The 25,038-nt window shown below is 36.5% G+C and overlaps 2 protein-coding genes across 2 annotated transcripts; both read right to left on the reverse strand.

Annotated features, from left to right (window-relative positions):
- Positions 1-12,411: 12,411 nt before the first annotated feature.
- Positions 12,412-17,069, reverse strand: timd4 (T cell immunoglobulin and mucin domain containing 4). Its single transcript, XM_036589046.1, has 7 exons — positions 16,520-17,069; positions 15,926-16,264; positions 15,755-15,820; positions 15,281-15,372; positions 14,734-14,845; positions 14,614-14,647; positions 12,412-14,522 (listed from the first exon to the last, which is right to left on the reverse strand). The coding sequence occupies exons 1-7, from the start codon at positions 16,695-16,697 to the stop codon at positions 14,441-14,443; spliced, it is 903 nt and encodes a 300-aa protein (XP_036444939.1). The 5' UTR covers positions 16,698-17,069; the 3' UTR covers positions 12,412-14,440.
- A 480-nt stretch (positions 17,070-17,549) lies between these two features.
- On the reverse strand, positions 17,550-23,523 carry havcr1 (hepatitis A virus cellular receptor 1). The gene is made up of 7 exons (XM_036589087.1): positions 23,383-23,523; positions 22,617-22,958; positions 21,208-21,306; positions 21,017-21,057; positions 20,842-20,932; positions 20,712-20,748; positions 17,550-18,729 (listed from the first exon to the last, which is right to left on the reverse strand). Exons 1-7 carry the CDS (start codon positions 23,435-23,437, stop codon positions 18,600-18,602), a joined length of 795 nt encoding a protein of 264 aa, XP_036444980.1. The 5' UTR covers positions 23,438-23,523; the 3' UTR covers positions 17,550-18,599.
- Positions 23,524-25,038: the final 1,515 nt, after the last annotated feature.

Below are 25,038 nucleotides of genomic sequence, written 5' to 3' on the forward strand. Positions count from 1 at the left end.
ATTCAGTAAAGCTGCAGGTCTAATCATAGAAGAACGGCTCTTAAACTCTGGGTAACTTTGATACCACAGTGCGGCGCATTACAGTGTAATTTTGCGGTACTGCTGCCACCATCAGGTGAAAGAGAAAAGCTGCAGTGTACTGTCGGCAGGTCACTTTTAACACACCTTTAAACGGAAGCCAGGGGCCAGTTAAAATCTGTCTGCGGGCCACATTTGGCCCTGAGGCCCGACTTTGGACACCACTAGTTTATGCAAACTCCTTTACACCAGTTGAGCAGTTAAAACAAAACACTGTTGGCTCAGATGGTTTAACTATTATAAACTGATGTCTGTCAACAGGTGCTTTTCCAGATGTTTTTAAAACTGCTCTGGTGAAGCCTTTACTCAAAAAGAATAGCATGGATTCTTCCACAATACATAATTTTAGACCAATTTCTAACCTTCCATTTTAAGTAAAGTCTTAGAATAAGTTGTTCTCAAACATGTAAATGTGTATCTAATATCAAACAAGTTATTTAAAAAGTTTCACTCTGGTTTTCGTTCTAACTATAGTACAGAGACAGCACTGGTTTGTGTTCTCAGTGACATGAGGCTTAGCACTGTTGCACAAAATCCTTCTATTTTGGTCTTATTGGATCTTATTGCAGCTTTTGATACTGTTGATCCCAAGATTCTAATCTGCCATTTTAAATACTTAGTAGGCCTGTCAGACACAGTTTCAGAATGGTTTAAATCATATGTAATAAATAAACAGCTTGGGGCCAGCAGAAAGACTCCACTAGGGGACAGAAAAGAGCAGGCATCAGTGATAACAAACATGACATTGAACAAGTCAGATATAGCAAGGAGGAGACGGCATGGAGGTAGGTTGCAAAGTGGCTGCAGAAACAGCGAGAATGGGAAGGCTAAAGTAGCTTAAAGAAGTGAGCTGATTGAGATCAACAGCCAAGCAGGTGAATGTGGCCTGAGCTTGACATGGTCTGCTGGAACAAATGCTGTGCTTGATTTAAAACAGTACAAACCCAGAACATGCACATTCCAGTGACTGGAAAGATGTAGTTGGAATGATGCTCATTGTTAGACTTAAAAGATTTGTAGTTCATTTTTTTTGTGTACTTTAACATCTTAGGTCATGATTTAATTTTCTTTATTTTCCTTACCTTTGTACACTCATGTTTGTCCTATATTGTAATATCAGTTTTCCATATTTTTATTTGAATACTGAATAGATATGGAGAAATACATGCTATGAATCAAGATGAAGCCATTGTTGCTTCAGTTGTAATGGTGATTTGGATTGGTTGTCTTCCTTTGAGTTGTTATGACTGGTATGAGCTCACTCATCAACAATTCAGATAGACAAAGAGGAATATTCCACCATAGAATGGAAACAATTTTCCTTTACATGGTTTGTCTGAAGTGCACATTTTCAGTGTCCTTGTATATTGTTTAGAATACTTTTTCCAACTTGAGTGATTTTTTCAATAAAAGAAATGTATGGAGTTGCCAGAGGAGGTTCAAATGTGGGTGCAGACATATTATTACTACCTGTGGACACACTGAAAGGGCAGGAATGTTGCAGGGCTTTTTGATGATCTTCATTTGCCTTGCACTCAGATGTGCCAAGTACTTGTTACAAATCTCTGATGAAAAAAGTAAGTCCTTTTTAAATCCTTGTCTCTGGTTGGTGAATAGTAGTTTCTAAACAGACTTCTTAGATATTTGGCTAACAGTGCTTGTTGCATGGGCTAAATTGAGGGACAATTATCTGAGTCTTTATTAATATTCAGTGTCATTACCTAATCCCAAACCCCCAAGTAACACTAACATTTCGCTCAATTCCACAGTAAATTTTCTGCCATCCATTTTATTTAAAATATAATTTGGTTGAGAAACCCTAAAGTATATATGTTGTCTGTCAAAGTGTGAAACACAGTTTTACTAATGATATGTAATATCAGAAAATTGCACATACATTCATTTTTATAGTTTTAAAAACTTTTTTTAAAGTGCAAATTATTAAACAGGGCAGATTTCAGAGGGCTTTATCGCTGAAATGTAAAACCCAGACATGTTACCCTGGACAAATTTTGGCCAGGCCTGGAGAGAGAAATCAGAATTTATATTACATTGACGATGGTCTGGTACGGGTATGTTTTGGTATAATGTATGTATATTTAATAGTTCATAAATAATACTAACATACTAAACATAAGAGTGATCCTTTAAATCTGTTATAATAGAAACATGCCTAGTATACTGTTTTAACGTGAATTTTTTTTAGATGTTTTGGATATCAGGATGAAAAGATTGCTACATTGCTGCCTGGCTCATTAATTGGTGAGGTATGACAGCTACATAGAAGGCTTACAACTTCTAAAGACGTTGTTGCCATCAATAAATGACACATTTTTTTCCTTAACCAAACAGCCACAGTTTTCTTCTGTAATTTTAACCTGGATATAAGAGGCTAACAAGATGTAGCTGACAAGTAAGGGAAGCTTATACGTCACCAATAAGCGTCATGTACAATAGAGACAACTGCACGCCTAAATCAACACTTGCCTCAGGAGACGTATCACCATTTCAATTTTTATTAAAAAAAAATTCTATACCCACCTATGCAAAAAACACCACCATTGATACCCTAAATTGACGCACATAAGAATGTCTGTTAAGTAAATATTAGACTCAGAAGTGTAACCGAAATTAGGTAGTCTTTCTACAGGACAAGACCAACAACCTCAACTAAATAACTGTCACCGTCAATCTCTCAGAAGGTGCTGCATTAAAAAGTGCCATTCAATCTGTGATTGATATGTCTCCATAAGCTCACAAATACTTCAATACAGCGTGTATTAACAGCGACAAATCGCTGTTAATACACTCTGTCTGTCACTGCATTCACAAATGCAAGTTACTATATACAGTGAAAGCCATTTTGTCAACGGCATCCAGAAATGCTGCCAACTTCTCTGGGCTTGAGCTCGTCTGAAATGGACTGATGCACAGTAGAAATGTGTATTTGGTTTGACAAGTCAAGATTTTAGATCATTTATGAAAATAATCGGCATTGTGTTCTCTGAGCCAAAAAAATAAAGAAAAGAACCATCCTGATTTCATGGTATAGAAGTGTATTAGTCAGTAACCTGCACATCTGTGGAAGCAAAATTAATGCTGAAAGATGTATACACTCTTTGGAGCAATATATGTTACCTTTTAGACACCATCTTTTTCAGGGATGTCCATGCTTATTTCAGCATGACAGTAACAAAAAACATTCTGCATGTGTAGCAACAGTGTAATCAAAGAGTGCTGGTGCTAGACTGGCCTGCCTGTCTACTGTTGAAAACACGTGGCATCTTAAGAAGTGAAAAGTATGACAGTGAAGACCCCAAATGGTTGCACAGCGAAAAACCTATATAACTGAAGAATAGCAAAAAATTCCACTTTCTTTTTGGTGTCTTCAGTCCCCAAACAATTATTAAGTGCTGTTAGAGAAAAAGCTGATGTTATGCAGTGGTAAACATGCTTCTGTCGCAACTTTTTTGGAACAGTATCAAATTTTAAATGAGCATATTTAGAAAAAAACAAAGTTCATAAGGTAAAATGTCAAACTTTGTGTTTTTGCACTGTTTTCAATTTAACACAGGCCAAGCTGCTTTCTGTTTTTACTGCCATTTCACATAGTACCTCAACTTTTTTGGGCATCATTAAGAGTAACTAAGAGTAAGCAGATTCCAGTTAGGACAACTTTGCTAGTTATGTATAGCAGCTATCTAACATTGCACAAGTACAGTATCAAACAAGTTAACTAATATTAATAGGGTGCTCTATTAGAATACATGGGAAGAACAAACTACTAGTAAGGTAGTTATAGGTATATATATATATATATATATATATATATATATATATATATATATATATATATATATATATATGCCATTATATATATGCCATATATATATATATACATATGGCATTACCTTTGTACATGCTGCATTTTATTTATTTATTTTTTTACAATATGTCAGTTTCAGCAAATAAACAGTAATTGTGGATTAAAATGTGCAGAAGTGTGTTTTCTGTAGAGGATGTGTACTTTGATTTAGAAAATTCTCAATGCTTTTATTTATTTGGGTTTGGATGATCTGGCCAATCATTTGCTTATGACTGTACAACCTATGTGTGGGAAACTGTCAAGTCATCTCAAGCAAGATGAGGAAAAATGTCTGGTTAATGCTCTCTATAGCTAGAATGCACTGACAATGTTAGCTAGCCAGTAAAACTCCAATGAACAACTTAAATCTTAAATAATGTTTTTAGAGGTGTACACTTAAGATGAACCTGATAATTTCACATCAAAAGAAAAAATATCTTTTTTCCTCTCCAAACTAAATGAATTGCTCTCTATACAACCCACAAACTGGCAGTAAAGGCTTTTAACAAAAGAAGAGTTTGTAAACAATATCTGTTCGATACAATGAGAGCTGCACTACAAAGTAGTAAGGGAACAAGAGCAAGAAAAAAAAACTGGTTGATCTTATGCCAGGCTAAGTGTGAAAACTGATGGAGCTTTACACATGATGACCTTGAAGGTAAGGGGAAACACAGTAAATCTTCTCTTCCTTAAACTGCCCTCTCATCACTGCTCTAAGCTGTCAAACTGAGAAACTGCTGCTTGCATTCCTGAGCCTGCACTCATTTCTGGCTGTGCTATGCCAACACAATTCTCTACGTCTTGTCTTATTTTTAAACAGTAACTACACCCTAAAACCTTTTTTTTCATTAATAGCCAAAACGCATTGCTCTGTAATAATAATATACACCAGCCTTGCTTGAAATGTGAAAAATTGTAAAAAACTGAAAATAGCATTTTTATCGTGGTCAGTTCCGCCTTGGCAGTCTGAGAACATCGGCGCTGTTTTGGATGTTTTTCCATACATATCGTCTCATTGCATTTAGCGTGTTGTTTAGAGTTCTAGTTAGTTATTATTGATAATTCTTAGTTAGTATTTGTAGATACTGTAGTTTTTAACCTTTTAGACTTAACTAGCCTTATTAGTGATAATGTTCAATGTATAATTAGGTAACCTGACAGAACAATTAAGTAAGGATTCTTGCAAGTCTCCATATAGCTGCTGATAAGTGCCATGAACAGTTTGCAGAACATAAGGATTTAGGGCCACAGCAAACCCTGGATGACAGGTGAGGCAGTGTACAACCCCAGCTGGTCACATTTGTGAACAACCTGTTTGGTACGATACAGTCACCTTGTTATACTTCAAACGAATTTATAAACAAGATATTGTGAGTCTTAAAACTCTTAAAAAGCATTCAAAAATATTAAACTTCTATTGAAGATGCATCAAGGCATTGGGTCTTAATTACAGAATATGTTAAAAAGTTTTAATATAGTCAAAAAATAAAGAGTCTGAAGAAATTTCATTTTTCAAAAAATAAACAAAAAAAAAAACAAAAAACCCTGCTTCTAATTAAAGAACCACCCATAGTGACCTATATGCATTTATTCTTGATGTACTTTTAGGGTCTTTCTCGAATAGAGAATAAAGTGATATCATTATTATATTGTAAATCAGACCTCAAAACATATATTTTGAGTGATTATGCATTTAATAACGTGGCATGTGGCAGGATCTCCTGTTCTAATTTTAAATGTATATTTAACCAACCTTCAGTGTAGGTCAGGGAGGGGCAGCTTTTCTCAAATATGAATGGTTCAATTTAATAGTTAATTGTCCAGTTTAGCAGGTGTATTCAATCTGGGAAATCACCTGAGTCCATCTTTGGTCTAGGCGGTCAGCGGTAGTAAGAAGTATGCAGACTGTTACGTAGATTCCTCTTAGCTAAAGGGAATTTCTTTCAGATTCTAGTGGTTTACTAAATTTTAGATAGTTACTGTCCTCAGACAGATGTGAAAATTAGTAGCTTGTGCTCTTGGTCAGGCTTTTCACTTCACTCAATTTCCGAACATTACTGCAAATCGACTGCCGAGAGTGGGATGAAACCATAACCTTCTGCCTGACTTATCACCTCTTGGAAGTAGTAACTCTTGACTTAAAAACAAGGCAGTCTACCTGCGAGAGTTCGACTCCATCATCTCTTGCTGCAGATAATTGAAGAAATACTTTGAACAGAAGATCCTTGATTCTGCTAACCTTAGTAGTGGAGTGAGGGTGAGGGTGACTACACACATTCCCACATCCTGGGGATGCGTTCAGCTCAATCCTGTCAGATCAGTTTGTCTTCTACTCACTTAACTATGCACAGTGACAGAAATTTTGACCAGGGGTGCTCAAACCTTTGCATGTCACTGTATGATCCTTCTTGAGGACAAAGGCTGGTCAACTTTTCATAGAGGCTTTAGTCATAGATAAAGATAGTACTAGGTGGCCACCAAAGCTGATAGCTTTTGAAATTGCTTTGTCCAGTTTGGTACACACAACATTAGCTACGGAGCTAGCTGTCCTCAGCAGATAGATAAATATATTGAAAATTAATTATATTAATTATGGTCTGGGCACAATGCTAGTATTACGTGTAATTACCAAGTGTCTCCCAAAAAAGTGGTAGTTCATTTTGCCCTTATTATAAGCTGAGGGTTAGTGCTAGCTCTCACTTGGTGTTCCATAATGGCATGTGCCTGGAGTTTGTGATATATGGCTGGAGAGGAAACTTTCTTCCCTGCCAAAAACATCAGAAAATATTTTTATGAGGGCAGAAATGCTTGTACAGTATAATATGTTGGTAAATTGAGACTTTGTCTTATTGTGGTTCTAATTTAGAATCTGCATGAATCTCATCAGGAAACATCAGCGGTTCAGGCATCTCCCAAAAACATTTCTGCAGCATCTTTCAACCAAAATGTTTCCTAGAGGTTACATTAAAGGTAAGAAATGCACGCACACACACAGACACACACACACACACACACATTTTTGTGGCACACACGAGGACTGAATAGTTTTGGACAAGCCAAAGGTGGCGTAGAATGTGCCAGCTCTGTAAAATTCAAGTGCAAGTAAGCGCTACTAGAAGTATTGATTCTACTTGACGTTATTTAAACAGTGAAACTGGCTTTACTGCAAAATACTTATTGTCAAAAGTGCAAAGATGAACACAAGATTAAACCATAATTGAAATATTTGGGTCCAAAGACTGTATTGTGTAAAACAGGAACGGTGTGTGCATGAATTCTGTGTATGTGGTCTCCACCATGAATCATAGAGAATCATCATTGTTATGAAGGGGCATGGTCTGCGTTTGTGGCTGCTGTTGACAGAGTTAGTGATATTTATGCAGTCAGGTCTTTTTTTTTCACTCGACCAGCAGAGCTATTATGATGTACTTTAGAGGAATTCTGTTTATCAAGATAATGGTAGATGGGCAGTCCATCATTTTTCACCAGGGTAAGAATTTAATACAAACCTCAGAATTGTACAACAAATTGTTATTCACCTTACATAAGTATTCAATCCCTTATTCTGGAAGCTCCAACGATACACAGATGAAAAATAATTCCCTGACATTAACACTCTTACCTCTTAATCAAGCATGGTTGGTCTCTACCTATGAACCATTGGAGTAAATGCTATTGGTTAGACATGCGAATGAAAAACTACTGTGAAAGCCAGAGATATAATCCTAAAAAATTGCACAAATTAGGAAAAGAGCACCAAAGAACATGCAAAAAATTGGATATTTCAGCATCTGAGCAAGATGTAGAACCGTGAGGGAACCATCAATCTCTTTGAAGGAGCGACAGAGTTCAGTTGCCTGAAGTGGAGTAAAGATGCAACAATCCACAATATCAAGAGTTTTGCATAAAACTGGCCTGTTTAGAAGGGTGGCATAAAAGGAGCCAGAAAGAATGCAGACAAAAGGCCAAACAAAGGCCAAAAGAAAAAATGGGTTAAAAACAAAAAAGTGTTTAATATTATAAAGTTTTAAGCCTCTGCTTATGCAAATAGTGACATGCCAGGGTTGCACATGAGAGAGAGAGAGAGTGCAAGGGAGAAAATGTATGCATAAGTGCCTGAAATCTCTGTAAAAAGCAAATCAACTCCACTTTAAAACAATAATCATTAACTTAAAAATGTAAACTAGCTGTTTTAATGTTTCAGGTTCACTGAGCATGTAATAGTAATCTAAGGAAATGTGCAGAGGACTTTAAGAATCTCTTTTTTTATATTTATGCTTTCTGTTACAGTGGTTTCTTATTTTGTTTGTTTGTTTTTTGTGGGAGGTACCATACACTTTCATTAGCTTAGCCTCTCATGCTACAGTTTAAAACACTCCAGAACAGGTTTGATTTTGGCTTTCTCCAACACTAATCAGTCGACCTTGCTCTCATTGTTATACGTTTTTATCGTCTATACTGGTGATAGCAGAACACCAATTAGACGAATTAAACCTGTACTGGGGTGTTTAGATCTCAGTAGCTAAGTTAAGTTAGCTAGGAGAGAGGAGCCAGCTATCTTTAGCTTAGGTTGGAGGCTACAACTCCAAAAAACACAGGACAGGTTTAATTTTGGCTTTCTGTACCTCTAACACCAGCCACTCGACTTCGCTTCCTCAGAGTTGAGTCATTATCATCTAAACTTACATCAGTACAGCTTTTGTTCCTTAGAATTGAACCTGTCCAATGGTGAACACAGCTGGCAGCATATTAGCTAATGCTAACCAGCTACTGTCTCCTAACTAGCAGCACTGTTTAAGAGTTAGAAATTAGTGTCAGATTGAAGCTTTGACGTTAATTGAGTGGTGGGTTTAAAATCATTCACTGCTGTCATTTATTTGGTGTCCGTGTCAGCAAACTGAACTTATTTGATTGTTTTCAGGTTTGAAATAACGCAGCAGGATGTTGTGGCACAATAACGACATAATTGTAGAGTCAGTCAGCTAAAAGCTGCTTTGTTACGTTATCCCATCATACAGTTCTGTGACTCTTTGGGAACTGGAGTGTTAACTTGGGCCACATTTCTAATCAATTTCAGTTGGCTACTTTGATTGAAGGTCTAATAATGCACATTTCCATCTCTTTTCTGGCTACATGGTTCTAGCTAATAGCTGGGCCAATGCATGGGAAAATAATTAGTATATTAAGTTGTCATAAATGATGGTGGGAAAATACTGCCCTCTAATAATAGGGAAATTATGCTGATATGTCAAACAATTAAAATAAAGAAAACCTTTGACTCTAATGTAATAGATAGCTAGCTTTTCACCATCATTCCTCCCACTTTTTCCTTTAAAAATGGACATATGTTGTCTATATTAATGAACATCTCAATATAAGCATCATATTGCAGCTGATAATGTAATTGTAATAATAATAATGTCACACAATAAAATGAACAAATACTGTAAGTTTGGATAAGGTTTACTAAGTTTCAATGGCATTACATGCGTGGGAAATTAAGAGAACCACATAAAATAGTGTCATTGTCTTATCATAGTTAAACTGTGCGTGGAGGCCCTCTAGTGTTAAAAAAAGCTTCAACAGCCGACTGCAGAGTCACATCTAATGTTGCCTATGCAAAGACCAAGCACTTCAAAGAGTGCTTAAAGATCCCATTGGGTATTTGGTACATGTTAGGACATATTTGAGTTCAATGCTATAGCTGAGATGGAAGTATTGGTGAAACCCACACTGCACAAAAGTGAGTGAGTTAGTCAAATATGGTGCCATGCAATTACTATGGCGTAGTAAGCTGCCTTTTGAAGTACACTGCAAAAAATTTTATCTTGGCAGGTGAAATAATCTAAAATCTAGTCGATATATCTAATATGTTTTATTATGAGATTGTTATAAGAATATAAGAATAAAAGCTATTTGTCTTTTTTCAACAGGAATGCAAACACCAAACCATCAAATTCTTTTTCAGTGTATATGCCTGATTTTATCCAAAAATGTCTATATGCCCTCCATGAGTACTGTGACACAGAAGTCAAAATAGTTTTTAAGCTGTACTGTCATGTAGACAAAAGCTTTGCTCGTGATGGTTTTTAAAGTTCCGTATTATCATAGTTAGGGCACTTCTAAAAAGACACTTTAATTGAACATATCGCTGCTGAGCAAAACCTCTTATCTCCAAAATGATAACTTTACAGGAGAAGAAAAAAAAAAAACATACTTTAATTTCAATGTAAGTAAGTTTAACCAGACATTTTTGGCCATTTCTTTTAGTCCATTTGTCATGAAATTTACAATGTAAAGGGCAACAAGCATTTTTTGTTTAATTATGTCAATTATTTTTGGCATTTGCTTTTCAAATCTGTTGGTATCTAAAAACATAAACCCACAATAAATGTTTCTGAAAGAAAAGGAAAAAAATAAAAGAAAAGAAGGAATGTTAGGTTTATTATACTATATCAACACTTATGGAAGGGACTGTACATATTAACTGTGCTGAATCATGATATGCCCCTATATGGAGCAGAGATTTCTATAATCATTATCAAATCCAAATTGCTGACACATTATAGCTTTAATCTATATTTATTGACCATCTCATTCTTTGACTCAGTATTCCAGGTCAGTATATATAAAGAAGAGGAGACAGAGGAGATGACATGTATTTTTTTAAATAACGAGCAAAGTTAGGCTGCATTCATACCAAACTGGAACAGAAGTCATTGAATATCATCCTACTGGAGCATTTTTGGGTGTTCCATTACTTCTGAAGCCAGGACTCTGCAGAGATACAGCCATTGCACACAACTATGTGGACAATTTTTTCCTCTCTAGCGTTTGATGAAGTAGGTTCATACCATCCAGATACCATGAACAAGCTGTTGAAGAGAAGTTCAAATATTACAGAATTGTAACAGCAGTGCACTCACAGCTCAAACTGACAGTGCTAATAATAAATTGATAGAGTTATAGTATTTTTATCAAGGGAGGTTGTCCCATTAATGGTAAATTCAGATTAAGTTGTCCAATGAGGTACGCAAAGTACCTATTTTAGGGTGTATACACTCGTGTAAAAATAATTCAAACATATGTAACATTATCTTTTGTCAGCTGTGTCCGAGTAGAGACCTTTCTGTAAGAAAGACCACCTATGGTTCTGGAAAACTTGTGCATATACGAAATCCCCATGCTTGGGTCTTTTTAGCAGATTATATTCTGGATAAACATTATTATTATTATCATTTTTCAGACAAAAATAAAATTTGTTCACATAGCACTAAGTTTTAAAGGATCATTTTGCCATTCCATTTCTTTTTCTAAAGACGTGATTCCACAGAGCTTCAAAATGCTACTCACAGATCCATTTGAAAATACATGCAGGCATTACAAATACTGCATTTTTGGTATGACAACCCAAATGTTTTTCCCTCTCTTGTTTTTGTCATGAATTCTGAATTCTCCACGCAAGGGCTGCACAGGCAAAAATTGAAAGTCAGCATACATCACCAATAAAACAATAATCACTGGAGAGAACCAGATAATTTGAAATGTGCCAAATCACAAACTTCCCTCCAGTCCAAGTTTTTGCAGCAATGCAAATCAGATTTTTTTTTCTGAGATTAACCTAATAATTGTACCCAGTTGCAAACAAAGACTCCTCAGGTGCATAGTCCATGGTTTGGTGAGAGAAGAGACATTCTTCCAGTTAGCCTTCTAAGTAGCCTGTTGGCATTAAAAATGGGTTTATCCTACAACATAATCGAACCTTGAATGATGATGGACCTAAACAGAACAAAAGATGAGTTCAAATTCATTTTCAAATACAGGGGTATTTAGGAGCCAGTTGAGGTGGTTCGGGCATCTAATCATGATGCCCCCTGGACGGTTTACCAGGCACAGCCTACTGGGATGAGACCCCGGGGTCTTAAAAGGACCTGCTAGAGGGATTATATCTCCAAGTTGGCCTGGGAGTGGCCTTAGAGTCCCACAGAATGAGCTGGAGGAAGTTGCAGGGGACAGGGTTGTCTGGGATTCTCTACTCTCCCAACTGCTACCAATCTGGATTAAGCGGTTAAAGATGATGGTGTTGATAAAGGGGAAGATTTATATTAAAATACCAGAATCACGGAAAAGCACCTATTCAGCCTATAGAGGTTTAGTTTGGCCATTCACATCGAAGATATGAGGAGTATTTTAGCCCAGGCTGATACAAAGCAGCCAATTAGGGTCCAGGCCCCAAAAGTATATTAGTGTTAAGAGTAACTGGTAGAGAGATTAAATAATGAATTCACCACATGCTCCCATATATATTACAGAATTATTCACCGCATATTCCCTTCTTGAGCTGGTCAAACTGATTGGGACATGAAATGATCAAATTATGGACTTTAACTCTTTGGCACATGCAAAGGCAAAAACATACAGTCAAAATTTAAAAAGTATGTATGTATGAAGACAGTATTTTGAATGTATTTTGCCGTTACATAATACTGTATTTATTAAAGATTCATATTCCAATATTTATATGCACAGCTGACAATAACATCATTTCCATTACGCCATACAGATTGACCTGATTTCAACAAAACAATGTACAATGCATCCAGATAAAACCTTTAACATGAAGATAATGTGTTATAATACACAAACACATACAAAGAAATTTTCTTTGAAGAGAACTAACAAAAAATAAGATATAATAGAAAGAAACAAAAACCACTAAGAATTTGGTAAAGCATCGCTCTTCAAAACACAACACTCAGCATTTTATACTGCTACATTTTTCATATGGGGAGCTCTATGATAATATTTATGTTACTGGTAGCATGGACCTCCTGATCACATATATGACAAGAAGGCTAAAGGCTAAAGGCATAGGCTAAAATGTCAATTATAATAATAACTAGCTAATGAAGTTAAAACAGCTGAAACTGGTGAACTTTCTACTTAGATTATGAATCATTTTATTCCTGAATTCTCAGTTGCATGAACAAAACTTCAACCAATCAATCTTAACAGTTTGACTTTGGATGCAACTTGACTTAGGACTCGTCCTAGAGCTGGCAGCCCCACCAAACAAAGTAATCGGGGGAGAAGGGCCTTGGTAAGAGAGGTGACCAAGAACCCAATGTTCACTCTGGCTGAGCTCCAAAGGTCCTGTGTGCAAACAGGAGAAACTTCCAGAAGGTCAACCATCACTGCAGCACTCCACCGATCTGGGCTTTATGGCCGAGTGGCCACAACCTCCTCAGTAAAAGACATATGAAAGCCCACATGGAGTTTGCAAAAAAACACCTAAAGGACTCTCAGACTGTGAGAAACGAGATTCTCTGGCCTGACGAAACCAAGATTGAATTTTTGGCTAAGCGTCATGTCTGGAGGAAACCAGGCACTGCTCATCACCTGCCCAATACCATCCCTACAGTGAAGCATGATGGTGGCAGCATCAAGCTGTGAGGTTGTTTTTCAGCAGCTGGGATAGGGAAACTGGTCAGGGTTGAGGGAAGGCTGAATGGAGCAAAGTACAAGATATTCTTAATGAAAACCTGATCCAGAGTGCTGGGGACCTCAGACTGGGCTGACGATTCACCTTCCAACAAGACAGTGTACCCTAGGCACACAGCCAAGGCAACACAGGAGTGGGTTAGGGTCAACCCTGTGAATGTCCTTGTGCGGCCCAGCCAGAGCCCTGACTTAAACCTAATCAAACATCTCTGGAGAGACCACTGTCGCTGTCCACTGACGGCCCCCATCAGTGCTTGAGAGCATCTGCAGAGAAGAATGGCAGGAAATACCTTCATCCAGGTGTGCAAACCTTGTGGCATCATACCCAAAAAGACCAGAGGCTGTAATCACTGCCAAAAGTGCTTCAACTAAGTAAGACGTCTGAATACTTATGTCAATGCAATATTGTAGTTTTTCTTTTTCAATAAATTTGTAAAAAATTCTAAAGTTCTGTTTTCTCTTTGTCATTATATGGGGTATTGAGTGCAGAATGCTGGGGAAAAACTGGATTTTTTTTTTATTTTAGCACAAGGCTGCAACATAACAAAATGTGAAAATAAGTGAAAGGGTCTGAAGACTTTCTGAATGCATTGTAGGTGTCTCTGTATTTACAGAAAAACAAAGTAAATATCATCTTTCCATATGCAGTATTTTTTGTATGTCTTTACTATAGCATTTATTCCTATTTTGTTCAAAATTAGACTTTTTTAAAAAATGGTGCGTTGATGAGATATGAGTTGTCTGCCAAAGCTGATGTAACAGGACACACTGTTTGCTGTTTGTACTCAAAACCAGTGCAAAAGTCTTTACAATAACATGTTGCAACACCGTATTTTCACTGTTTTCTGTAAATTTGGAAAGCCAAAACTGCCCAAAATTAAAAAGAAAAAAACAGTTATAAAAGGTTGGAGCATGAACAGGTCAATTGAAGCATAAACCTTAATTTTACAGGTTGCACAATAAAGTGAAACGTGAGTTTGTGTAGCTGCTTTGCGCTTAGTCCAGGGTGTAAATGTTCTCCTCCACTGGTCTTCTGGTCCGTATTTCATAAATGATGTGCCTTGGTTCATTTGAGAGACTAAAGTATAAAACAGGAAATATGCTGTGTTTTAATATTTGTTTACACACACAACTCTCTATGTTCTTTGCTATGTTTTCATTATACTTACCATCCACTCTCTAGCACCTTCATATGAAACCCACCTGAAAGTAATCCCATGAGGACACATAGTTAAGTCTCATTCAAATACAGGCCATTAGATCAAAGCAGTGTAGACCATAGTACATACATTTGAAGACCAGCAGGGCCAGTGCACCCAGCAGGAGCAAGAGGATGCTGAGAGACAGAGATAGCACGGGAATGTTGATCTGTAGTGTGATGTTTGGGACTGCTTCTTCAACCTATATGACACAGAGAAGGGAGCTAATTTGTCTTTGTAAACTACAAGTGGAGATGGGAAAATGGTCATAATTTGATGTTTTTGCTATTGTAAGTATATGCCGTTGTGGAAATGGGCTGGAATGACGGAATGCCACGAAAAAGGTTTGGGTGGAAGGGTGTTCTAGCTCACATTTCAGGCATCTAGGGCTGTGTTTCCCACCCTGGTCCTAGAGACACACTGCCCTGCATGTTTCAGTAATTTCCTTGCTGGCATTACACCTGATACAACTAAGTAGGTAATTAATAGGCCCTTGCTGAAGAATCAGTATTAAATATCAGTAGTAAAAATGGTTGTTGCCTTTCTAATTTCCTCTAAAGAAGCAGGTAAAACATGGCAATTTTCTCAACTTGCCAGAGAATGTAGAGAATGTGACCAAATGACACATCATACTTACCATACCCCCCAAATTAAGTATGGTTAAGTTCTGCCTGGAAATGTCATATCTTGATGACTCTGTTTCCCTGGGTGGGTCTGACAGATGAGGCACTATAGAGGAAAAAAGTTTCAAATTGACAACATGTGGTTTCTGCTCACTCGATAATGACGTGAGACCACACTGTAGGTGACATTTCACAGGAAGGGTTTAGTAAGCCTTTTTGATGATGCACAAAACAAGGGTGACAGTTAATGACAAAACAATAGGTAGCCACACAGGATTCCACCAGTTGTTATTTAAAAGTCAGTTCGTTATTTTGGTTTTAACAGGTGTAATCTAATGCTTATTGTGTGGGAAGTTGGACAGTTTAATAATATGGTAAACATCAAAGCAGTCAATATAGATCTCACAACATTTCAAAACAGTACCTCTGATGGATGGTTAGCTGACTCATTCCTCTTTTGACTAGATTAAGACATATACATTTCTTACCTGTCTGAGTTTGCAGTGGCTCCGTGGTGAGGAGTGTAGTAGTAGTCGGCGGCACTGTTGTTGGGGCTTTAGAAATAAAAGTAAGTTTTAATTTCAACCAGCCTTAATATCCAAGGGCATTTAAACCTGTTTAGGTTGTGGTAGATTACAAAAGCAAAAGCCCTCACTTGCCTCTCATGACCTTCAGAGTGTAGGTCACCTTCTTGTCATTGAAAAGCCCATCTATGTCTGTCCTGCAGCAATAAGGCCCGCTGTCTGTCCTTTGTATACGCTGGATGCCCAAGTCCATTTGTCCAGAGAGAACGTCTCCGATGAGTCTGTACCTGTCCGAGACCTTTGAGATGACGCCATTTTCATCTGTCTGTACAATGATGTCATTACACCAGAACGTTCCACAGTCTCGACCCCAGCACACATGTCTTAGGCCATGCTGCTTTACTGAGTAATGGCAGGAGAGAATCACTGTGCTGCCTTCAGTCACCCTGAACGCCATCACTGATGATCTGGCAGCTGTTAGAAAAAATAACACAACAGAAAAAATTAACCCCAAGTGATGCTCTCTGAAATTTTATCAGGCTCAGCCATTACATAGACAGTCAGTACTACAACAGTGTTAACTCAGTAGGCTATTTTAGCTGTTTTTTACACAAAATAAGAGAAAGCTTCCAGAATTCTGCAATATGATGTTAATGCAGTGCAGTTTTTTAAGCCAAAGGTTTTGTATTTACAAACTCTTCAAAACTTCAGAGGTCATAAATATCTTACCTAAAGTGGAGAGGACAAAGATCCAGTGCAGCAAATACAAACTATGAGAAGCAGCCATTCGGACTAGGTTGTGTGGTGGAGCATGGCATTCAGGCAGCAGTGCTGGGGACTGCCTGGAGCATGACAACAAGACAGTGTGAATAGGCAGCTGTGTTCTTGAGACCTCAGTCTGTGACATCTCCAAGGAGGACAGGGCCACTGACCCCTCTGCTCTGCCTCAACTGTTGATGGGGATGGAAGAGAGAATAGGGCCATTGTAAAGCAAAGAGCTCTCAGCAGTTGCTATGCTCTAGCAAACAGGCTCCATTAATGGCTTAGTACATCTGGACAGCACCACAGAGGAGCTTCATTTTCACTGAGAAACTAAAGCCCAGCACTAAACCCAACAGAACTACAGCTCATATGTCACCGTATTTGTACAGCGGATAGAAAGTCTGTTAATATGTTATTAACATGTAAACAAGCTATGTTACTATTTTTGGATCATCTTTGTGTTCAGTAATACAAACATCATCTTCACTGATTTACTCCAAAATGCTTTGGAGGGAAGGTCTCCCTTTTTGCTGCATAAATTATCCTCACGGTATGTAGGGATGATGTACACGCATTCAGTGTCAGACAGGATTATTACACAGGTTGTTTTTTTATTTTATTAAAATTTAATTCCTTAATGTTTGCTAATAGCAGAGGTAAATATTTTTATAATTACTTTTTTTATTATTTTTTGTGAAGGTCAGTAAACTCCTGCAGGGTTAAATGAGTTTGACATGTGTGTTGTTTCATACTTGCACCCAGTGCACCCAACTATGGATGGTCATTTAAAGGAGAATTCCACCATTTTGAAAATTTCTACATTATTCAATCGTTGAGATGTACTCAAAGTCATTCAGAGTGTTTTGGTATGCAGTGTGCCTTTCTAGAGAAACTGAAACATGCTAATTTAGAAACATGCTATAAAAATGTCATAACTGTTCACAGCAGTGGTAATAGGAGATGTACAAAGTGTTGAATGCCTCTGAAAGCTGACAGGGTTGATGTAAAATTGTTCATTGTAGAGAAACTTACCAAACTTACCATTTCCTTTACATGGTGCTGATAGGAACCAAAGGTCATGATGTCTGCAATGTCAGTATAGCCATTTATTTACTATTGAAAATGACCAGTGAATATACTCGTGCCTTCTGAATTATTATATGGAATATAGATAATGGCAAAATAGTAGTAAATCTGACATCAAATACATAAATCTGTAATCTAATGATGAATGCTGCCAATTAAATATCTTATCTTAGATGTTCAGCAAGATTTGATTATGTATAAAAATATTCACAAGAGGAATAACAAACTTAACATATAAATAAAATATATTATAAAATTAATATAACTCTCGTCTTTCACTGCTAAAATGTGATGACCACAGAAAGAACACAAAATAAACACTGCATGACGTTTTAATGGTAATAACAATAAACAGTCAATTTATTCTTCAAGAGGAGTTGAAAGCAGGAATACAGATGAGCTTTATTTCCACTGTGAAACCAGAGAAGCCTAGATAAGGCTGAATGTGCTATCATACTCTATACAGCATAACTATAACTCCGTTCTTAGTATATTTGTATAATATGCAGCAAGTTATTTAACAATGTTACTTCAGTTGCGGTCCATCATTTAACCAACAGGTCCAAACTTTATTCCATACTTCTATTATCTATTATCTAAGAATAGCTCAGCCAGCTGCCCTTGTAGTCTTTGTAGTTAATGAATAATAAGCCTTAGGGTGTAGTTGTTTTTTTTTTTTTCATGTCTTCAGTAATACTACAGTACTAGTACAGTACTAACTATTGCACCACAAAGCATGTTTGAAAATTTGCAGGACCACCTGGAACAGAAAGGTGGAACATATTGACAGTTTGTGAAGCTTTTGGAGTCTATAATGTCATTAAAGTGAGTCCAAAGAAAAAAATGTATTAAATATTATATCTCTGAGTCACAGATTACTCAAAGCTTTTCATAACTAATTAGTTAAAACAAGTACAGTGTAGCGTTATTAAATATCATGAGTTATCATGATCATGAATTATCACGACCACCGTTCATATTCATTCTCAGTATCTAACTGATAGACATTCTCCACGGCCGTCTCCCTGTTGAGAATGCCCACAGTACTGTTCAGGTTGCCATATACCACAGAAGGATGTAAGTTATAGGCTCTGTAGGAAGAGAATTATAACTGCATGTGAGAAATATGTCTTTCTTTAGTGTATTTCGTTCCACTGATGCACTACATGTCCAGTAGTTTGTAGACACCAACTTATCCAGTGTTTTTTTTTTTTTCTAAAATCAAGAGTATTAATAGGTAGTTTGCCCCTCTTTGCTACAGTAACAGCCTCCACTCTTCTGGAAGGGCTTTGCACTAGATGTTGGAGTATTGTTGTGAGGAGCTGATTGTATTCAGCCACAAGAGGTCAGGAACTGATGTTGAATAATTAGTCTTGGATCACAAATGGCACATCAACTCATCCCAAAGGTACTGGATCGAGCTACATCACACTAGAGAGCCATATGTGGTTTGCTCCAGAGTGTCCCATTCTAATGGCAATGCTGTTCTATTGAGATGACACTGATTATTACTAACTGTGTCAGCAGCCTGTGTCAGTAATTGGTTTAAGTGAAAGTCACTAATTAGAAGTGGTGTCTCAATACTCTTGGACATATAGTGTACCAGTGAAGCACGAACAAAAAATGAACAAATCAGAAGTTAAATAAGCTCAGACAATGGATGAAAATGCACAAAGCTTGATACTTTGTACATTTTAAGCAAAGGTGACTCTTTCGCTGTACGTTCAAATTAGTGTGCCTTTTGGGTTTTTGAGTGGGTCTTAAAACCACAAAAGCCCTTGCTTTAGACCAGTGTTTTTTAAATCCTGTCTTAGAGACCCCCGGCCCTGCACAGTTTAAACTTCTCCCTGCCTCAATGCACCTCATCTTGCTCATCAAGTAATTATCAAGCCCTTCATGACCTAGATCAGCTACACTTGATTGAGACTGTATAGAGAGGTGGTTCCCTGGGACTGCATTTGAAAACCTCTGCTTTAGACCTCCAGCGGGTGGGGAGGTTTTGTAGTAGGTTTGTGTTGAAAGGAAAAAAAAATTAACTGGGTACATGGATGGTTAAATAAACAAAGCTGAAAAAACTGCTTTTGGATTAATGTGATATGCCTATATGCAATCTTCATGAAGTCATTATATTTGTGATGTGTATATATATATATATATATATATATATATATATATATATATATATATATATATTAACTCTGTCCCAGCCAAATTGCCTTGGGTTTATCAGGAGCAGTGGGCTATCTGGGAGGAACCAAAGCTGGTAGTTGATCAGCTATTAGGTTATAAATCATGGATAGGGTTGGTTCTGTTGCATCTTTGTAAGAATTAGAAGAAAATAGTTGTATTCTACAAAAAACCTCTTTAAATGTAATTTATTATGCATGATTTTAAATGAAAGGTTATTTATAAATGCTATTTACTATTTAGAAATACTATAAATATTTTGTAAATGCTATTAAGATGGTTTGCTCTATAACTTTTTAAAACTATTTTTAGTCAAAAAGTCACATCATTACCCTCTCTGTTACCCAGATTCCCCACTCTCCCCATAAAATTAAGCTGGACATGACATTAAGTTACAATTGAGGGAAAATGTGAGTGTGTTAAAGAGCGGCTTATGCATTTTATTTGACAGTAGTCTAATTATAAGCCAAAATGCTAAACTGTAAACTTACAAAAAAGCCTATATTTGGTTCTAAATGGACAGTCTAACCACAGTATAAGACGAAGTCTGTTTTCTTGCTTTAGAAAGAAAAATATTTTACAATTAGACCACTGGTTGTAGCCATTTGATAACATGATAATTAGATTCATAATCTGAGCTTGTTAGCATGTTAGTAGGAAACACTGCTAGCTGAAATGTGAGATTACAGCTAATTTATGGCATAAGTCAGCTGTAATAAATTGCATAAATTGCATAACCCACCCATGGGTCTTTGATAGTATTACATATTATTTCTAGTGCACTTTCTTTCCACTTCTCATTGAATAAAGCCCCTCTGACTCATAGGTTTATGCTGTCTTTCTGTATAACGCTTCCATATGAGTCAGCATCTTAGATTTCACTTACATGTCTAGTGTTCCTCTGCTTTTTCTCTTTTGTTTCCCTGAAAAGAGAAGTCATTCAGATTCAACTCTCAGTCAATATTGAAAGACCAGTATTGTTGTATATTGTGTGCTGATAAAATTGATATACTTACACATAAAGTAAACAGCAAGAGGTCCCAAAAATAGCAGCAGTAGAACTGACACCACAATACCAGGAAGCATATCGTATGTTGAATCAATTACCTTAAGAATACGCACAGTTAGCAACTTAAGAGTCAACTTATCAAATAGTGATAACACAGAATTTCTGATTTACGTCACACTTACATTTTTATTGTGCACAGGAAGGGATGTGTTGGTGAAATTTGCTGAGTTCACAGTTTTTGGAACCAGCGAGGAGAAAGATTAAAGAGGATATTCATTAGATGCGTTTCTCTGTTATATGTATTTAGAGATTTAATCTCCACTAAAAAGAGGCCATAAAAATCACAGCAAAAGGTATAACATAAAATAAATACCCTCTCTTGTGAATATAGACAGCCATGGCCCTTCAGTTGAAATCTCAGTGGTACTTGATAATAAAGAATTCACTGGTGTTGTAGGTTTTGGTGTAGGTGCTGTTCAGGAAAAAATCAATAATGTGCTTTTTTACAAGAGTAAATATCTTAATTTGTGAAAAACGGCTCAAATGTAACACATTTGGTAACATTTGTCCAAAGGACTCAAGTAAAAGTAATTTTCCAAAAAACAGCTTGAATTAAAGTACAAAAGAACCAGGTCAAAAACGTTACTTTAATACTGTGTAACTTTTACGTGTTCTAAGTATCCAGCACTTATCAGCATAGCAACTGTTTTTCTGTTCATCTCTTTTTAATGCACACTATAATGATATGATAAAGTTCAAGTCAGAGATGTGACCAATTGCGCAGCAGTACAGATGCTGTTACCAGTTAAACACAAAAAACAATAATTAACTATATGTTAATGGCTACAATGTAACTGAGAAAAAAGTAGATCCAGAAATGTTGGTATCGACTTGATTTTGATTCCAAATTATGTGAGTCGGTGGAGTTAAGTCCTAGAGTTGATTCCATACAACAATATTTATTCCAAAAAAGACCTAGAATAAAATTTGGCAAAATGTCATTTGATCTGACCTAAGACTAGTTACACTTAACTAAGCTTCACTACTGACTAATAGGAATTGGCTAAGTTGTACCTCATTTTCATCTGTCAGCTCCTTCAGTTGGGTAGATGCTTCGGCTCTTGTTGTTTGATTATAAGCCAATTATTTGTTACAAAATTTCCGTTCTACTTAGTTATTTAGTTACATCCATTTTGTCTAAAATAAAATACAGCTGGACTATCGATTTGTTTTATTTGTGAAAGGCTGTATTTTTCAAACAGGCTGTTTAGAATATCAGCATAATATCTGACATTCTTCTCACTGTGAAATCAAGTCCAAAGTTTTAAAGTTAACTCTTGAGTCCCTGATGCCTGGAACTGAAGAATTGATTCTTTTTAGACCATCCAGTGACCCTTACTGGTCACACACTAAGAGTCTCTGGATGGTGTCAGTTCTTGTGTTGTCTGAACAGGTGCTACAGCAGAGGATGTAAAACCTTTTTAAAATAGTTTCAGAGGATGAAAAGACATATCGGCTACTGCTCACTACCTTCCTAATAATGGTCAACAACAGTGACATATGTTCCTAAGCAGTACTATATCATTTTTTCAGCGTTCTGTTATTGCAGGTTTATATTTTAATATAAATGTATTTTGCTGTATGCTGTGTTATGTCAGGATTTAGTGGTTGTATTGACATATGCCATATTGACAGTGCCAATTTCAAACAAGAACATTTTCTAAACCTGTAGTGAAAGAATACTGACAATGCTGTAGTTTTGGTTTTGTAGTGAGTACATACCTTCGCTAAGGAGCAAGATAACTACATATTTTTCATCATTGAACCATCCAGGCACATGCACTCGGCAGCCATACTTTCCAGAGTCATGTTTGGTGGCGTTGACGATTGTCAAAGACACATCTCCGCTCTGTATGTCTCCTTTTAGCGTATATCGGGTTGATGTTCTTCTGTTTACTTCATCTCCATTTGTTGTAAGAATTTCAGCACCACATCCACTTGCTGGTATGTCGCCTTTCAACCAGCATATCTCACATTTACCATGATATTTAGAGTCATACTTGCATGGCAGAGTGACATCTTGACCATAAAAGCCCGTTATAGTAATGTCTCCGCATGAACAGACTAAAAAGAAAATTGGGAAAGATCACTGAATCACTGTTCTGATTGATTAGACCACTATTGACAGATAAATAAAATTCAGAGCAGAACAGCAGCAGCATATCAAAGAACTTTGTTGTCTTGGCCAAATTTAACAACCCTGTCCTAAACTTAGGCTCAATTGTGGCCTAAATGTTTGCTTGATTTGCTCATAAAAAGGAACGCTTTTGCCTGTAACATGGGGTTGTTATATTTTTAAAATTTACATGTACTGTAACAATATTATTATGTTTTTTTAGAGTGAATTAACTCTTTTAACTCAATCACATTACCAGATTTCCTCTTGAGGGTCTACAGGAACTACATCTATCTATTTATAATATTCTACTTCTATAAAGTAACCGCTTTTGCATACATTTTTTGTATACATTTTTAAGACATAGCCTACCTATCAGGCAGAGAAGAAGGCAGAATGATGAGGTGACCCAGTAAAGCAGATTCATGATCGAACGGTTTCACTCTGAGGCATTCCACAGACAACTGCGTCTCCCCCTCACATTTAACTGGTTTACACTTAGGTCAACCCTAAGTGCTGCGCATGACTTCCTACCCGAGAGATAAAAAATCATGCTTCCTTCTGTGCTGTTTCACTTCTACTTAGTCATAAGATGAGATGTTTAAAGTCAGGCTGCTTAAACCTTCATCATCTTTCTTTCTTTTTCTTTTGCATGCTGTAACCCGGCAAATGCTAATAAATATGTGATTGTTGTAGAAATATGTGATTGTTGTAGAAGTTTTTTCAGCAAAAAGCTGTAATAAAACACTAGAGGCCAGTATTGGGCCAGTCTATCAAATTTCATGAAGTATCCAAGGTCATTAGGTAATCCTGTCTGGCTGATAATTGCTTGATTTTGTACTGTGGCTATGCTGTGTTTCTTATTGTCCTCTTTCATGAACAACACATTTCCAATAACAGGACAGGTGGTGGCTGGATATTGTGAGTATATATATAATATATATATAATATATATATATATATATATATATAATATATATGTAAATGCATACAGTTCAAAAGTAGTCTTGGGACACTCTCTGAATCCGCTTTAGGTCTTCTTCTTGCTGTCGGTTATTCTTTCATATCCATCAGAAACATTTTTACATCCAACAGTAACGAGCAGGTTGAGTAACTGACTAAACTCAAAAGCATCCCAGCAATTAATTAAAAACTTTAAGTAAAAGCACTCAAACATTAGTGGGACAAGCTTTAATGCATGTTTCCTTTGTGGAGGTTGGTACTTAATATGTTCTTCAGGCTAATATTTTGTTGTATATCCTTTTTATATAGTTTTGTAATATTCAAATATTGATTAATAAGCTGCAATATATCTGGAATTCTGTACTTTTGAATATGGTACAAATAAAATGAAGGTGTCTCAAGACTATATTTGAGCACTGTGTATGCATATTGTTGCTGTCCAAGAAAAACATGTATCTCCAAATAGTATCCAAACAGGAGAAGACAAAAAGATTCTTAACTTTCAGTGTAAGCTAATGTAAAGAGATTTTATTGCAAGTGATAATAGAGATTTTCTGTTGGTCCATTCATAATGAAATTGTCACCCAATGTGAAGGACAGCTGCCATTTTTAAATTATGTAGAAGAAGAAAACATGACAAAAATGGAGACACGTTTTTCTTTGGACAGTGCCAGTATATTTATACATACAAATATACATCTTGCACAGTTCATTAGTAATTGGTATTTATTTAATTTTTAATTACAAGCAATTGAACAGTGGTGGTTTTTGTTGTTTTAGCTATATAGTTCAACCAATATAGACACACATATCGCCAAATTTACAGTATACTACATATTAACTCCACTAATCATACTAGAAATTGTAAACTGCGCACTAATAAATACATTAAGTCCTTAGATACAAGCTTGCTGACTTGCCGAAAGCATGGAAACTGGCAGTAAAGAAACTTGTATGTTTTATATTTGTAAGCCCTAAAGCAGGGACAGGTCGATGTGTGAAATCAGAGGTGTTTAACAGAAATCCATTTCTGCCAGTATGGTGATTGACAGAAGAAGATCATGA

This window comes from Colossoma macropomum, unplaced genomic scaffold (assembly GCF_904425465.1).
Source record: "Colossoma macropomum unplaced genomic scaffold, Colossoma_macropomum, whole genome shotgun sequence".
NCBI lineage: Eukaryota > Metazoa > Chordata > Actinopteri > Characiformes > Serrasalmidae > Colossoma > Colossoma macropomum.